Below are 17,318 nucleotides of genomic sequence, written 5' to 3' on the forward strand. Positions count from 1 at the left end.
ATTGTGAAAGTTACCTTCACAATTTTTTTACTGTGAAGTTTCAAGTGTAAAAATATGGTCTCACGGGTCTTTTTTACGGTCTCACGGGTCTCATGAAAACAGACTGTTCTCACATGATCCCCTATATATATATATATATATATATATATAGAGAGAGAGAGAGAGGGGGTTCAAACGAGAACACCTTCATTTTAAAAAAATACGAGAACACTCTTATCAATGTGGTAATAGACGTAAAAGGACTTGGTGGTGTGCGAACGACGTCACCTCCATTTTAAAAAAATACGAGAACACTCTTATCAATGTGGTAATAGACGTAAAAGGACTTGGTGGTGTGCGAACGACGTGTCGTCGAGCTAGGTCACGCCAAAGGTCATTTGCATCTCAGATTTAATATCACATGTGATGGATTATAGTATCTCTTCAAGAACACCCTTATCACTTGTGATAATACATGTGTGAATGACCCTAGTGGTGTACACGCGATATACGACAAATGCAACAAATGAACTCACACACCCTTCTCACATTTGGTGAGGTTTGAACCTCTGACTTCCTAGGAGGCCAAAGGCTACGATACAGCTAGACCAAAGGTCCTTTAGTGATTAATATATATCTTTTAATTCAAAATAACAAAATGTTATTGTTTTTTTAAGTAACAAAGAACTTCATTGTTCATCTATTTTAAAACATTTTCCTATCAACTTTAGGATGACATTAAAACAACATGACCTCATTTGAGATGCTTGAAGCTTTGCTCCAAACCACCATTAATAGTGAGTGGTCTATCACATTGACAATTAAGCCTCTTAGACCATCAATTTAAGTGTATGTTTGATTTTTTAAAATTGTCTAATAATTAATATCTTTAAATTCGTATTCAGTCAGACGTTTGCAATCCAAACTGTACGGATTGGTCGGATTGATACTTTGGTATATCAAAATATTCTTCAAACTTTAATACGTTGTTTCCTCTAGTCTACTCATAATTTCTTTTTCATCATCAACCATTTGGTATAACTTATTCATACTTATTATATCTTAAGTATATCACATTCAACTAATTTTCTCAATTTGCATATATATATATATATATATATATATATATATGTTCACAGTTACGTAACACATATAGAAATGAGTTATATAAAGATGAAGAATATATTGAAAATATATGTATATAAAAAGGATATGTGATGGTGTAATTGTCTAATGTACATATTAATAAACTCAAAAATCATATTAAATTCAAGAAATAAAAGGATATCGGATTCATCGGGTTGGATTGAGTTCAAATAAAAGTAACTCAATATCAACTCAATACCTACGGTTTAAAGATTTTACAACTCGATTAGACATTTAGGTTGCTTCCGGTAGAGCTATTCCACGTTCGGTTGGATTGGGTTGATCGGATTTTTGAGCACCCCTACCTCCAATAATTTGCTACAAGAAACCACAAACACTTGGATTCCACCATTCGAATAGACTCAACGACTGTTTTGTTCATATTAGGGAATGAAAATGACAAAAAAATAAAAATGAAAAATTTAACCTGAAATGAAAATTTGGAATCGTGAGGAAATAAAACCATTATTTATATAAAACCAAATATTTCATTTTATATTATACAAAATTAAATAGTTTCTAGCAATCTTTCTTTCGTAATTTATTATGTTTAATAATAATAAAAAAAAAGGTATCAATAATGAAGCGAATAGACATTAATTGTCGAAAGAGGCAGAAATGTGATAGGTTGACGTTGTGTCACATTTCATTTCCAGCATGAAATAAATATACATATGACGTTTCGATGTTTGTACAAACATAACTTAGCATCGCTGTATTTGGATTTTTCCTTTTCTACAAACAGATAATACATGTTGCGGAAATTCGTGAAACCAGATACAATAATGATCAGTAAACCTGGATAAAACTTAAGATGGCGTGAGAAATCACTTTCTTTCAGGTCTATTTTGACCCAAATCCGCTTAGGTATCATGAAATTAACTCGAGGATGATCACAAATCTTTTTATCGATTTTGGCAAAAATCAAAGCGACTTCCGTCCATATTTCTAACTAAACAGATTGACCAAAAATTAGATTAAAAACCAATAAACTGCAAAGCAGCTTTCGTTGGTTGAAAATCGATCGATTAAAATCTAGTATTCATTATAAAATCAATTGATTAATATCAAAACTTTAATACAAGACAATAAAACCCAATTCAAATGAAGCTAAATTATGAAACGTAAAAAAATCTAAGAGAACAGTAAAATTACTTCGAAAAAACTGTAAAAACAGATGAAAGGAGTGTTGTACTCTCCAAAAACAAAGGGATCTCGTGTCATCAGTGGTAGTAAATTATACGAATAATATTCATTTTAGAGCGACATGATTGATAAGTAGATATGATCTTATACTAAGGGGGTGTGTGGGATTGCTTATTTAAAACAACTTATGCTTTCTTGTAAAAGTGTTTATCAACTTATAGTGTGTCAAACCGAAATTGTATAAAAAATGTTTGGGTTAGCATATGGCGTTACCAAAATGTAATAAGTTGTTTTTTAGTGTTTGGTAAATATTGCTTATACATGTAAAATGATTAAAAAGGACATTCTTCCATATTGATTTGAAGAGATCCCCATCATCGGCCAAAAACTGGGACCAACCCATTTCTCCCTTCTCCGAAAAACCGAACTGAAGAAGACCTTGTGAAATCAAACAAAACCCAAACACCATGAAATCGACAGCAATGGAAATCAAGAACCATGGAGAGTCGAAACCATGAAACTGATCAAAAACCATAGAGAAATCTGGAAGAATTGAAGAACTGGAAGAAATCGTACCTAAAAGATCAATCGTGTGTGGAGGAACTGAGCCGCCTGCAAATTTTGTCAATGTTGATGAACTGGTCGCTCAATTTAATGATGTGAAGGTAATTAGGATTAGGGTTAAAAAGGTAAATTGATTTTCACAGCTAATAAGTTGAAATTGATAAGTTAGAATATTTTGACTTATCAAAAACTTCTTATTACCAGTTTGGTACCAGTATAAGCGTTTTTTTTCCATTCAAATACTAAAAACTGCTTATTATCAATATCAAGTTAATAAACACTTTAAATAAATAATCCCGAACACCTTATAAGTGTTTCCCCATTTAAATAATTCATGTAATAAGATTTTTGAAGGAGTTGTCTTGGTTGTTTTATGTGGTCATAATTACGACATTATTTTTACAAATAATTCTATATATATATATATATATATATATATATATATAAATTAAAAGTTGTTTTCCAAAATCATTTATTATATGATACAAAAAAATTCTTTTCCAAAAGGGAAGGCCGCACAAAATTAAGTTGGTCGTTTTCCAAAATAATTGAAATCAATAATTCCTTTAGAGATATATTAAAATTTAAGTAATTTGAGTTTCTATGCTCAATTCCCTCCTATTATTATTTTATATATAAAAAAATACTGATATCATCTTTATTGTTACTGGTTTATATGTTTCATCAATTCCAGCTATTTCTAGTGGCTTATCTGATTTAACATACATTGTTTAAACGAATACAAACATGAAACGGATCCAATATACGGTATAATATGTGCCTATCAAAGCAACCGTCCTCCCCTCTAATCTTCCATGCTTGTCACGGTCGTCGACTAACAGTGGACTGTCTATGTATTGTTAATCAACTCATTCAAATACATTACAAATGAATTATATATTAAACATTCAAACCCAACAGACATCTGTCGCGTGGTGTTCATAACGAAATACCTGTATTATTGATTGAAACTCTTAACAGTTTTTCAACAACATTAAGAAACACAAAACATGTAAGAGGGAGATGAGACGTCAATATAAAGGAACATGGATTGACAGAGGGATTTGTGGATCCAACAAGTGAGAAACAGGCTAAGGTGAGAGAAGTTGTTGGGATGTGAGAGGGTTTTAGACAGAGATGATACTTTAGAAAGAAAACAACTGTGAAACGTATTTTTTATATGGGGCGTCCTTGAGCATAAAAACTCAGATTTTCTGTTCGTATAATCCGACAAACCAATGTAAGAAAACGATTTTAAGATTCATTCTTGTAAAATAATGTTATGTTGACGTTCAAATCTACAATCTCTAAATCGTTAAGAGGTGAATCTTGTTTGACAAAAAAAAAGTCTAACTCTTAATGGTTCTAAAACCTCTGAATGATTTTGTATCATGGATCTTTTTTAACCATTAAGAGCCCTAATTTCATTGTACACAATTACCAAACAATTATATTTTATTTTATACTATATCATGAGAGTCTCTTAATCATTATGATCATTTAATCATTTAGCAATTGTCAAACAGCATCTAATTAAATTTGTGATTAAAATAATAATGCATTAAAACATTTAATATTTTTTAATTTAAGAATATATATGTAAATAATAAATGATAAATCTTTTTATTTAAAAATGCAATTAAAATATATATATATATATATATATATATATATATATATGTATATATATATATATATATATGAAAATGTTTAATCTATTTCGGATTATTATTGATTTCATATACCTTTCAAGGAGATATGAAACGACATTTTTGTCCTTCCTAGTAAAAATTAAAAAATATTCAAAATAATTTTTTAATTGAATATTAAATGGAGAATAAAAATAAAATGTACTAAAAAAACCAATATCGACTTAAGATTCGAATTTTCTAAAAGAAACAATAAAGATAAGAAATGCAAGACCATGAAAGGTACTTTTGTGGTTATAAATGTAAAATCAGGGTATTTTAGTAAATTACACCAATTCAAGAGAAGATGCTTCCTTTTGAAACCAAAAAAAAATTGTGAAGTGATTTTCAAATCTATCATTAATCACTCTTATAATTTAGGAGCCGTTAATGCTTATCCGGTAAGCGTTTATTATTAAGAGTCAATATTATAATTTTTTTTACAGGATAAGATTGTAGTACATCAAAATGGTATTGTATGCAACAATTTATCCGGGTAAGAGTCGTTACCCTCACTTACCGAGTAAGACTCTTCATCTTTATCATTGCTCTTAACAGACAAGATTTTTTACTATTGTCATGTTCATCAGGTAAGAAAGTAAGCACTTACCGGGTAAGCATTTAGTAAACGGCCCCTTAATCATTAATATTTCGATTTTTGTTTCAAGACATACACTTTCGAATGTAAAGATTACTAAATATGCTTAATGGAGAAGACAAATGGTTGGTTGTACAAAATAGACCTTCCTTTTTGAAATTGGGTGAGCATTTGGATTAATTCAGATCGAATTATTATTGCTTATGATATAAAATATACAGTTGTTGTCGAAACTGTACTGAGACCAAAAGTTAAGATGACGAGAAAAAGTATTAACCCCGTGAAATGGCTTAACTAGTAAAAATTTTGAGGAACCGTGAAATTGTGATAACCTTAAGAACTAGTGCATTGCAAGTACTATTTCATATGATTTTTTTTTCATCTAACTAAGATTTAGAATATTGATTGATGTATATTTGTTTTACAATATGTTTGTTTCACAATATGAATCTTTTTAGTCTCTTTGTGAAACAAAAATTACACGTAAAAAAGTTTCACATTGTAAACATATGCACATGAATACATTAAGCTATCCTAAGATGAAGAAAACAAATCATATATTACATCTCTCTCGCTCTCTCTCTCTCTCTCTCTCTCTCTCTCTCTCTCTCTCTGTATAAGAGTTTAATCATTTGAAAACTCTATATGGTGTGAGAATCGTGAGTACTTTTATCTTAAAGTATTGTTTCACGTGATCTTTTTCCATCTAATGCTAATATATTAATTAACATATATTTGTTTCACAATATGTTTATTTACATATATATTGTTATTTTTTTATTAACCTGGATATCCAACCTGTTATGCGAGCCGACTAATCCTAGGGTGACCACCTGCTTTGCAGATAGCCCGAAGTCACCGCATTTGAACCTCTGTGGCCACAAAGGGGATTTTTATTTCTCCTTGGATTTGAACATGGGACCTCCTGGTACTTTTGACCTTTGGAGCCAAGCTCAAACCAATCAGGCACAACCCTTGTGGTTTTATTTACATATATTCGGGTTCAAAATATGAAGTTTTTTTACGTGTATTTTTTGTTTCACAAACATGCCAAAAGATTTCATATTGTGAAACAAATACATCTAAAGAAATAAACATGGTGCATTGGTTTCAGGATTCTTACAATTTTTTGGATTCTCAAATGATTAGCCTCCTCTCTCTCTCTCTCTCTCCCCCCCTCTCTCTCTCTCTCTCTCTCTATATATATATATATATATATACATACATATACATAGGGAGGATCTACAAACTACTTTAAACGAATAAGAAACCAATTTTAAACAAGGTTGATTTAAAGGATGTTGGCATTGATTGAGGGTAATTAGGTAATTTTTTTGTTTTATCCTTCTTTTACGACTAAAAATGACCATTATAATGTATACATGACTCCATGATTTAAGGAATTTTAATTATATCAGTTTTTGTAAGTTTCTTAGTCATCAAGACAATGGAATAACAAAGATGGATGATCAACATGAACATAGTAGCAGTCAACATGCATGAACATGCACTCAATGTTCGTTAATGAACTATGTTCACATTGACAACTTGTTCATTGGTGAACATTGTTCACCAGTCACACGTACATACACATTTAGGTATGTGTTCACTAACGAACATATTCATATACGCCATATTTCATTGTGAACACTGTTCATAAGCTACTGATTCCATATATGACAAATGTTATGTATTGAAAACTTCATATATGACAATTGTTGATTAGTTCACACCATTCATAACTTACACATTCCATATTGACAATTGAACACTTTAAAGTGTTTTCATTTTATAGGCCTGTAGTTATTACTTGGTTAACACTAAATATTGGGTTGACAATTGAAGGAGTAATTACTGAATTCTTAAATCAATTTTGGGTTTCTAATACAAATATTTGTTTAACAATTCAAGGTGTAGTCAAAGCTTGATGTCAGTTTCGACGATGGATTAATTACCGAAAGATTTACTAATGATAAAAGAAATATCCCTAATCTTTTCCAAAATTATCCATTGTTCATGATTGTTCACATATGTTTATTAAACATCTTTTATTTATTTATTACAAAAATGGCCTGATGAATTTAATCCATAGATTACAAAGATTAAAAGTTAGGATTAGTTCATGTAGTTAACACCAATTATTCGGTTAACAATTCAACAAGCCCCTACACACACACACACACACACACACATATATATATATATAAAGAGAGAGAGAGAGAGAGAGAGAGAATCAAATGAGAATGATACATATTTTGAACACGAAAGCGGAAGAATCACATGTGATTTTTCACTAACATCACATTTAAAATCACATGTGATTCAGGCGACATTGCCCGATGACCTGAAGACGCAACCACAAGTCACCCGGGAACTTTTTTTGACTATGTGATTTTGCACTTGATTTGTCTGTTTTCATGTTCTTTCAAATAGGTATCATTCTCGTTTAATCCTCTCTCTCTCTCTCTCTCTCTCTCTCTCTCGCTATATATATAGGTTTAGGTTCAGGGAAAAACCATAGGAAAATGAAAAACTAAAGAACACTCTGCTAACCGTTTATGTAGACAGTATATACATGTGCATACAACTAATTTGTAAGCAATTCGTCTATTATGCACATGTGCATAGCATGCACACATTCATAAAACCCAAAAAATAGCTTCAATTACTTGTATGCACATGTGTATACCGTCCATATGAATGGTTACTATGGTATTCCTCAGTTTTTTGTTTTTTATGGGTTTTCCCTCAACCTTGCTCTCTGTATCAATTTACCTCATATATCATAGGGATGATGAAAAGAGATATTTCACATCCCAAGGGGCTATATTTGGAGATGTCGTTTATAGTACAAAACTTTCTATAAAAAATGGGAAACGACCTATCTTTGAGAGAGGTTTGAATTATTGATTTACGGCATTGAAATTAATTAATTAATGTTATGACAAAATCTAGAAATCAATCATTAATTCAATTTGAACATCTCCACAAGATAGACCTTAACACGAAACTAACGAGCAAGTAGCTTTTAAAACCTTTCAACCTCCTATTTTTATTATTTTAAAAGAAATTATTATAAAAATAAAAGATTTTGTATATATATTATTAATTTTCACTTAATGTTATAATGGTTGTATCCTTGAAAGGATTTTACGATACAACGCTTACTTTGTATTGGACTATGTTTATTGATTAGTTATGAGTTTGTTTTATAAAGTTCAAACATATTAATAAGTAAGGGTTGGGTTTCGATGAGAAGCATAGAAAGAAGCGTAAGAAGAAATCTCTACTCTTGGATGCACATTAGAATGAGATAGACTAGATCAATCCTTGTATCAAGCGTGATTTATGGATGGGTTTGAGATTAAAGGTGATCAAAGATCCAGATCCCTTCTTACGCTTCTTACCTTAACTCTCATTCTCACACGATCCTTCGCCTAATGAGTAATACATATGTAATAATAAATGATAGATATTGCATGAATATCGTTGCATGTGAATATATCTGTGCCCAAAATTTTGAAAACCTATTGTTAAAAATTCGAATATATATAGCCATAGATTCATTTGAGAAGTGGTAAATATTTGAGAAGTAGAGAAGTGATTTTAGTCTTTCATCTGGTCAAGGTTTGCAGCTTTTACCAATGAAGCACGGATAATTCCTTGCATAATATACAAAAAAATAGAGGGGTAGTTTTGTAACTTTAACCAATAGACAGTTCATATGTGAACACGTATAATCTTATAATACACTATAGATGTAACTGAAGATCTATAAAATTTGGGTGTCGAAAAAAGTATGGTTGGACTTGGACTTGAAGGGTATTATTTGAGAAGAAAATGACAAAAAAGCCCATCCCTTCAACCACAAAGTGGTCCTATTCCATTAATACAATTTGATGCCCCAATTCTTATCCTTCACTACCCTTCCCTTCCCTTCCCTTCCCCTCCTACTTTTCTCATTCTCTCCTCTCCAATTCCAATTCCAAATTCAACTTCAATTTCAATTTCAACTTCTTCAACCATCAGCAATTAAAGCACAAGGTACAGCAATTAAAGCACAAGGTACAATCATGTCATCATCAAAAGCCTGGAGCAAAGAAGAAGATAAGGCCTTTGAGAATGCCATTGCCAACCACTGGAATCAGGATTCCAAAGAACAATGGGATACAATTGCTTCACTTGTCCCCACCAAGACCATTCCAGAGTTGAAACAACATTACCAATTACTCACTGAAGATGTTGATGACATTGAGGCCGGACTCATTCCGATTCCCAAGTATCTCGGAGAGGAATCGTCTTCCTCTTCCACCAAAGACAACCAGAACCACCATGGATCCAATTCAAACCGACGTTCCTCCTCTTGCAATTACGCCAACGGCTTCTCCGCCTTCGGTCACGACTCCAATCCCGCCGGAAAAGGGAATTCCAGGGCCGAACAAGAACGCCGGAAAGGGATTCCATGGACAGAAGAAGAGCATAGGTATGTCACTACTTTCTTCTATCCTGATTTACCTACGACTCTTGAACCACGTGTAGGTACCATATGCAACAGAAGTTGTACATTTGAATCTAGAGAAAAACCCCAAAATGTTTCCATTTCCAGTTTTGAGAATGGATTCATTTATTATTTTAATGGTACAAGTACCACGTTTTTCTGATAATGAAATCATTACAGAATTTATGAGTAGGCAGTACAACTTGTGGTTGATTGACCATTGGGAAATGCACCAATTATTGTTGCAACACCATCGTACAACTCCTGTTGCATAGTTTACAATGTGTAGGACTATTTCTGAACCAAATAACAAATCTAGGGGCAAAGCATGGTACAACTTCTAATGCATGGCGTACATATGCAGGTTGTTTTTGCTGGGATTAGACAAGTTCGGGAAAGGAGACTGGAGAAGCATTTCAAGAAACTATGTGATTTCAAGAACCCCTACACAGGTGGCTAGCCATGCCCAGAAATACTTCATCCGTCTCAACTCGATGAACCGAGATAGACGGCGAACCAGCATTCACGACATCACTAGTGTCAATAATGGTGACGTTTCTTCGCACCAAATCCCAATTACGGGTCAATCGGGAGGCACGAACCCATCAAATGGATCCACGGTTGGTGCACCCATGAAACATAGGCCACACCAGCCGAGTATGCCACCGGGTATGGGTATGTATGGAGCACCTATGGGCCATCCGGTTGCTGCCGCTCCAGGCCATATGCCGTCAGCGGTTGGGACTCCGGTGATGCTGCCACACAGCCACCATCCACCATACGTTATGCCGGTGGCGTACCCAATGGCCCCACCACCAACAATGCATCAATAAACCCTAAATCCATCAAGTTTTTTTTTCCTTTATGCAATAATTCTATTAATGATAGTGTTAGCATTTTGACAATGCAGTGCCCTTGATGAGCTTTTCTTTCACAAGAAATGGGATTGTGAAAGGTTCATTGCAAGGACAAAAAGTAGGACCACAGCCACTTTTTAATGATCAATTTCTGTTGGTTAAAGAATTTTTTCACCAACTGTTGTACATTTTCTCAGTCTCACAATCATTTACAAGAATAATGCTATAATGATGTGTACCTTTTGCAATAAAAGTTGTACCTTGCTAGCACATTGAATCTTCAACATGGCACTTGATTGAAGAGGGGACAGGCAAGATATACAAAGCAATCTAATTGGTGGTTTCTCTTCCAACTTTCTGAGGTCCAAAATGTGACACAGAGATGGGTGATTGCCAAAGTTAAGCTGTCAAACATCATTGTCTGTGGATGTCAAAAAGATGAGAAAAACAAAAAGCATCATAATATCTTCAAAACTAAATATTAGTCATAATCCCCTCAGAAGGAAAAAAAACACTATTGCTACAAAGATAGTACAAAACGAGGGTGACGGTTTAGAACCATAACGATGCTTTTCTATGCCCTTTCGAATTTAGTCGAAGCTGCTCAGAGAGGATGTAATGTAAAAACTTTTTTCGTCCCACTTTCCACCATTGTGGTACCACAAATCGGCGCCTTTTCTTCCTTTCTGCAAGGTGAAGATTAGGAAACAGACTGTCAAGATTTCACTATAGATGTTTCCACACACCCTTTAAGAGAGATTCGGACCAATCACAAATTTAATATAATATTAGGGCTTCAATAGTCATATCATTTTCTGTCATTCTCTGCTCTATGGATCTCATTTTCATTTTTCCTCAGCATGCAGAAATGGAATCTTTTGACCCCATATAAATGGGACCCAGAAAATAAACCAAACAAACCAAGTATATCCCACCTGGAGGTGGGGTCTGGGGAGGGTAAGATGTACGCACACCAGACCTCTACTCGAAAGAGTAGAGGACTATTCCCGTGAACACCCTCAGATTCTGAATAAATGGGACCCAGAAAATGAAAAATCTTAAATGGGCTTGTAGATGAAGAATTGGATAAAGGTGTTATCTAGTATATTAATGTGACCATGGATTTTCACGGGAATTGCTAGAATATCTCCTATTTCCCATTTTCTCATGTCAATGTCCAGTTTAGACTTGAAAGACCCCTTTGAACTTTGAAGTGCTCAGCTCCACATATTACCGAAAATACCTCAAACGATTCAAGAATATGATGCAACTGAATATCATGACTGTAATTAAGGTCAATAACATCTTTATATAATAATCTATAATTTTGTGCAAGTTGGTTCTAGAAAAATATTTTTATTTGATAGCTCAAATAATTGAAAGATATTCAGGTATGGGGCAGAAGATAACGATGAACTCACTTATTTCCTGGCATGCAAATGATCCCCATCGTGACTGCAGGTCTGAAAAGACGGATCCAAGAGTAGGCCAAAATTGGTTCTGGATCATCAAGACATCGAGCACGGTCTGCAATCCGGATCTGGAAGGTACAACGTTCTCCAACATGCTTTCAGGGCTTTCACCAAGCAAGACCTTCAACACAAAAAAAAACTATGTTACAGGAACTCCCTCAATGTATGCAATAAAATAACAGCAACCAGCTTCATGAGTCTCTATTCCATGTGCCATTTTCTGCAAGCAATCTTGCGTAGACCTACTAATAGACTTGCAGAAGCTGGTTTTGTAGCTGAACGTTCAAACAGATTAGTTGACAGGCAAACATCATACACACATGTAGATATCCTTTCAGGAATAAATGACAACAAATCAGGACAATTTGACCAATGATAAAGGGTGAAGAGGACAAAGAACTGGAAGAAGACACAAGAATGAACGATGGTAGAGAAGGGAAAACTTGATTACATATAAATCATATCATGAAACATTTGGAGATGTTTTGATACACAGATTTCAAGACAAATTTGATAGATCCCCTCCCATAATTAGAGCCCGCTTTTCATTTCAAACATTCAAAACTAGTGGTTTTCAATGATGTTTCTTGATTATTAGATCAAGTGCTTTCTATTGTAATGCTCTTTCTATACATCATTCGGTATCAATTAAAAATAGTTGAACTAACAGTCGAAGTATTGTTTTGTGATTAATTTGGTTCTTGGAAAAAAAATCTCACTGTCTGGAATGAAAAAAAAATGTTCAGACAGAAGACAAATTTGTGGGAACTTTATAGGCAAAGATGCTACACATCTCCATCAGTCGTTTCTGACATATATAACCCTGCTATGGATGTCAACAATGAACAATCAGAAATTTTTCTAACAGAAGAGGCAGAGCCAACTAGTATAATTTTCCATCTCAACACCACTTAAAAGTTCACAGAGATGACAAGTCCGAGAAATCATTCTTCCTACTCTCATGAGAGTGGAAGCCCAACAAATACGAAGAGAACTCAATGCCTTGAATCATATCAAGGAAAATTATAAGTGCATGCATATAAAAATCCAAGAAACTAATATCAACCTTGATTACTGCTGTAGCTGATGATGATATTGAACGGAGATTGTAGCTGCAAAAAGTATATGTATATATATCACAAAAATATATCTTGATCAAGAAAAACCTGGTAAACACATGGAAAAATGTGAATAACAAACCCGCCCTCAAGGATAACGAGCAACTTTCCACTAGATAAAGAACTCAGCATTTTTGTCATCTGTGCATAACCAGCAGGTGTCACCTGCAAAATATAAGCCTCTTAAAGTTAGAGTTAGTACTGTGAAGAAAACAACCCACCCACCCACCCATCCCATAGAGGAGTTATATGAAAAAGCATAAGTCATCCTTTAATCATCATAACCACTGGCATTGATTCATCGTAACTAACATTGTAAGATGTGAAGATCCCATCCTCTACCTCTTCCAATACCAAGAAGCCACAAGTAGGTGTGTCATATTATTGAAGCTAACATGGCATATTAATACATTAAAAGATGGATGAGAAGCTTACATCACAGCATCCAAGGGGATCACCCCTTGCAGCATCAAATCCAGCTGAAATGATTGTGATATCAGGAGCAAACTCATAAGCTGCAATCCAGTGAATTCTCAAAATAAGAACATGAAGACACAACAACTAGACAATCAGAAGCATTACACGTAGCCTGGAACAGAAATCTGCACAAATTAACATTCAGCCTTGTTGACGACAGCACAACTCGCACTTCATCAATGGGGAATACGATAAGCCAACAGTGAATTGAAGACAAAGAAACAGATTCTAACATGATCTACAGATTAGACATGCAACCAGCAACTAATAGTGCAACACCTTACAAAACGAAAATTTTCAGTTTCACTTCATTGTCTGAGATTGCAAGAACACATCTATACTATATTATAAAGAATTTGACGAAAACTCTTAAAAACAACTTTTTATGCATAAAATGTTGTTTATTGATGCATATTATTTAATCTATACTATATTATAAAGCATTTGACAAAAACTCTTAAAAACAATTTTGTATGCATAAAATACAGTTTATTGATGCATATTACTTGAAATTCTATATTACAAGTAGAATGTGCATGAGTACATCTTATTAAAGCTCCATGTTTGAATTCGTGTAACTAACTATTGATAAACATAATCAAATACATGATAAACATCATTTTAAATATAAAAAATCTAAAATATAATTAAGATAATCATCTAGTTCTAACATAATACTTAATTATTATCTTTAAAAAATTATTTAATTAAACCATAAATAAATTAGTTCATTTTTAAACTTCAATTAAATTATAACAAAAAATTGAATTAAAGAAATTACACAAAAACAAGAACTTTTAAATAGTTAATTTGATACTAATATCGATTATTTTTTCAAAATTTTATAATATCTTCAATTTCATATTTCATTCAAAAATAAAAACATTTACTTTTTCTCAAAACCACATAAAATCGCATTATGACATCGATAGACACAAAATATAAAACGAAATATTAAAATACATCTCGCTGCATAGCGCGAGTACCCTTCTAGTAAACATTAAACAGATGAGCTACAAATTTATCAAAGAGAAAAGAAACAAAGAGAGGAACAAAACAATAAGAAAAGGAAACAAGGTAAGAAATAACCTATTGGAAGCACGATATGCTCAAATGCAAAAATATAATCATTATCTCCAACTCCTCCCCGACTCCATGGAACATTTACACAGAATCCTTCTCCACCCATGGAGCCAACCTGACAGAACAATATTACACCACTGTTAGTCAATACCAGGGAAGAATTTTATTAAACCTGTCACATAGAAAATCACTACAGAAAGACATAGCTCCAACCTAAACAACTCATGCAGAATAAACCAATGAATCAAGCCAGAAGCAAGGACCACACCAAAGTAGTTACACTGCCCTTCTAAAGAATGTGTAAAAACTTAAATATGTGACTTTCTTTTAGATATAGAAGCTCTGCCTTAGTCTACATTACATAAACATCATAAAATATTAGATTTTGTCAGAACAGACTCCAGCACATGATTACCTGGATCACCCACTACTTTGGTTGCTGGAAAGGTGTAATTAGCATTATATTGATGTTAAAATTTCTTAACACATTCCAAATTTCCATTTGTAAGACCATATCTAATCCATAGTAATGATGTAAATGGCATTTGAACATCCTGTGCAGGGTGAATCTATCAGTGCACATTTGTGATCCTATAATGGCATTGTTGTTAAACATGTATGCCAGCAACAAAGATCAAGAAGATAAAAGAAGAAACTGAGGATCATTGTTAAGTTCCCAAAAAATGCTCACGAGGGCCACATTTTCTGGTAACCATGTTTCAGCCCTTTTATTCCATTCACATAGTGTTCCATGAAGCGTTATTTAAATTAAACATCCACCTTCCTATGTCAAAGAATGAAATAGAAAGAAACAGGTACCTCATTGGCAGCACCAGTACCAGGGTAGAATCTTCCACCTTCATGTCTATGCAAGGATATATACAAGACCTACAATCCAATCCGTATCATCAGAAACAGACATTGCAATCTACAGTAAGCTCATAGCAGTTTTACAAATTAGAGTCTTGAAGCCCATGCAACTGAAATCAAACATCAATAGTCACGACAGCAAAAGTCTGGTGAAGATAATACAATAGCATAAATGACAAGATTTATGCAAAGAGTCAAGGACAATTCGCGTTCAGAAAGGCAACCACAGACGAAACATTTTAGCAATTAGCTAATGGAGCTGTTGAATGCCACATGTACACACACCATTTCTTTAACTGGAATCTAGGGAAAACAAATGATATATTAAAAGGGTGACTACCGAGCAGGCGGTTGGTTTCATATGGTCATAACGCACATATACTGATCACATGGCTGGTACTCCAAGATAGAGAAAAACAAAACATGGTGAGCACAGTCCATATAGTTTCAAGACAAGGAGTGGAATCATAAAATATCATAAAAGAAAGAAATTGCTCATCAGTCTCATTCACTACTTGAGGACTCCTTTACAAATTTCTTATAACATTCAGTAATTAAAGTTCAGCACATAGACTTCATGCTGTTGAAACAGAAGCTATCACTGACACAACTTCTAAGCAAGTTTACTATATGATGCTGCAAAAAGTTTCAATAGCTTTCACCTTATTCATAGGATTACATAGTGTTGACATACAAATACAACTGCTACTGTGATTAATTACTGCCATCACTATTGCTGCTTTTCTTGTTCTATAGTTGAACCAAGATTAGCTTACTCCACAGCCGAACTATCAGGCAATAAGATCAGCAACGTGACATCTGACAGCCTGACAACACTCGTGGCCTGTTTTTATTAAAATATGAGAGTCTTTAGTCAATCCTAAGACCCTTTGGTTTTCCATAGTTCACTGACAATTAAGTTTCTCGAGCTCAAGATGAATTTGATTCCATAATTCCTAATAACATGGTCCTTTGGCTACTAGCAAATATACCCCACAAACCACCCAAACAAATAATACAATAACAAAAACAAGAAAAAGAAAATAACGCAGAGCACAAAGTCAGACACCAAAGAAGCTGATTTATTTTTGTCCACCTCCATTGCGGAAATAAAGAATGACATTTTTTAAACAGAGCAATACAAAGACTTCATCTTTGTCACACCCTAGAAAAAATTTAGCTTGAGGAGCCAACCAGTCAAAAATTTAATCATATTGAGAAAATAAATTACAGAGGCTAAATATAACTGGCAGGAGCTGCATAGAAATAACACTGCAGCATGTTAAACCATGCCATATTGCAATAAAGTGGTGATGCATGATACCATCCTAAGCAACCATCCAGATCAAGAATCATTTATCGTTTGCTATTAAGGAGTGGTAGCAATCATCGAACCATATAGAATTTGAATATATGATCAGACATAAATGCTAACCACCAATTCCTTTCCTTCTTTCCTCTCTCTACTTCTTAAGATTGGTGTCCCTTAACCACAAGGGTGGTGCCCGATTGGTTTGAGCTTGGGCTCTGTGATCAGAGGGACAGAGAGAAGAAGTATTCTTATTTACTGAATGAATAATTACAAAGGAGAGGCGTGTATATATATAGGCACAAATAAGAAACCCAAACCCAAATAAGCAAAGGCCCGTACGGCCCAACAGAAACCCTAAACAGACATAATATTTACAATATATTCTAACACTCCCCCTCAAGCTGGAGCATAGATATTGATCATGCCCAGCTTGCTACAAATATAAGTGATTCGACTCCCGGGTAGTACTTTTGTGAAGACATCGGCTAATTGATCCCTGGTTCGAATATG

General features: G+C 33.8%; 2 protein-coding genes across 4 annotated transcripts in view; one reads left to right on the forward strand and one right to left on the reverse strand.

The window, feature by feature from the left end:
• Positions 1–9,094: 9,094 nt before the first annotated feature.
• Positions 9,095–10,913, forward strand: LOC112508644 (transcription factor MYBS1-like). Its single transcript, XM_025113324.1, has 2 exons — positions 9,095–9,604; positions 9,984–10,913. Exons 1-2 carry the CDS (start codon positions 9,195–9,197, stop codon positions 10,450–10,452), a joined length of 879 nt encoding a protein of 292 aa, XP_024969092.1. The 5' UTR covers positions 9,095–9,194; the 3' UTR covers positions 10,453–10,913.
• Positions 10,801–17,318, reverse strand: part of LOC112508643 (histone deacetylase 15) — a 20,270-nt gene continuing 13,752 nt past the window's right edge. For all 3 annotated transcript variants that reach the window (XM_025113321.1, XM_025113320.1, XM_025113322.1), the window contains 7 exons: positions 15,446–15,514; positions 14,633–14,741; positions 13,502–13,581; positions 13,149–13,231; positions 13,015–13,060; positions 11,898–12,069; positions 10,801–11,162 (listed from right to left, as the gene is read on the reverse strand). In XM_025113321.1, coding sequence (XP_024969089.1) covers positions 11,029–11,162; positions 11,898–12,069; positions 13,015–13,060; positions 13,149–13,231; positions 13,502–13,581; positions 14,633–14,741; positions 15,446–15,514 — 693 coding nt within the window. In that variant the 3' untranslated portion in view covers positions 10,801–11,028. The remainder of the gene's footprint in view (positions 11,163–11,897; positions 12,070–13,014; positions 13,061–13,148; positions 13,232–13,501; positions 13,582–14,632; positions 14,742–15,445; positions 15,515–17,318) is intronic.

The sequence above is a fragment of the Cynara cardunculus genome (genome assembly GCF_001531365.2).
Source record: "Cynara cardunculus var. scolymus isolate 2C chromosome LG 3, CcrdV1, whole genome shotgun sequence".
In the NCBI taxonomy this organism is placed as follows: Eukaryota; Viridiplantae; Streptophyta; class Magnoliopsida; order Asterales; family Asteraceae; genus Cynara; species Cynara cardunculus.

Excerpts from the sequence above, each read along its gene's own strand:
- LOC112508644 (XM_025113324.1), top strand. The coding sequence starts at position 9,195 with ATGTCATCATCAAAAGCCTGGAGCAAAGAAGAAGATAAGGCCTTTGAG. Across the intron at positions 9,605-9,983 it reads TGGACAGAAGAAGAGCATAG|GTTGTTTTTGCTGGGATTAG; the intron begins GTATGTCACTAC and ends GTACATATGCAG.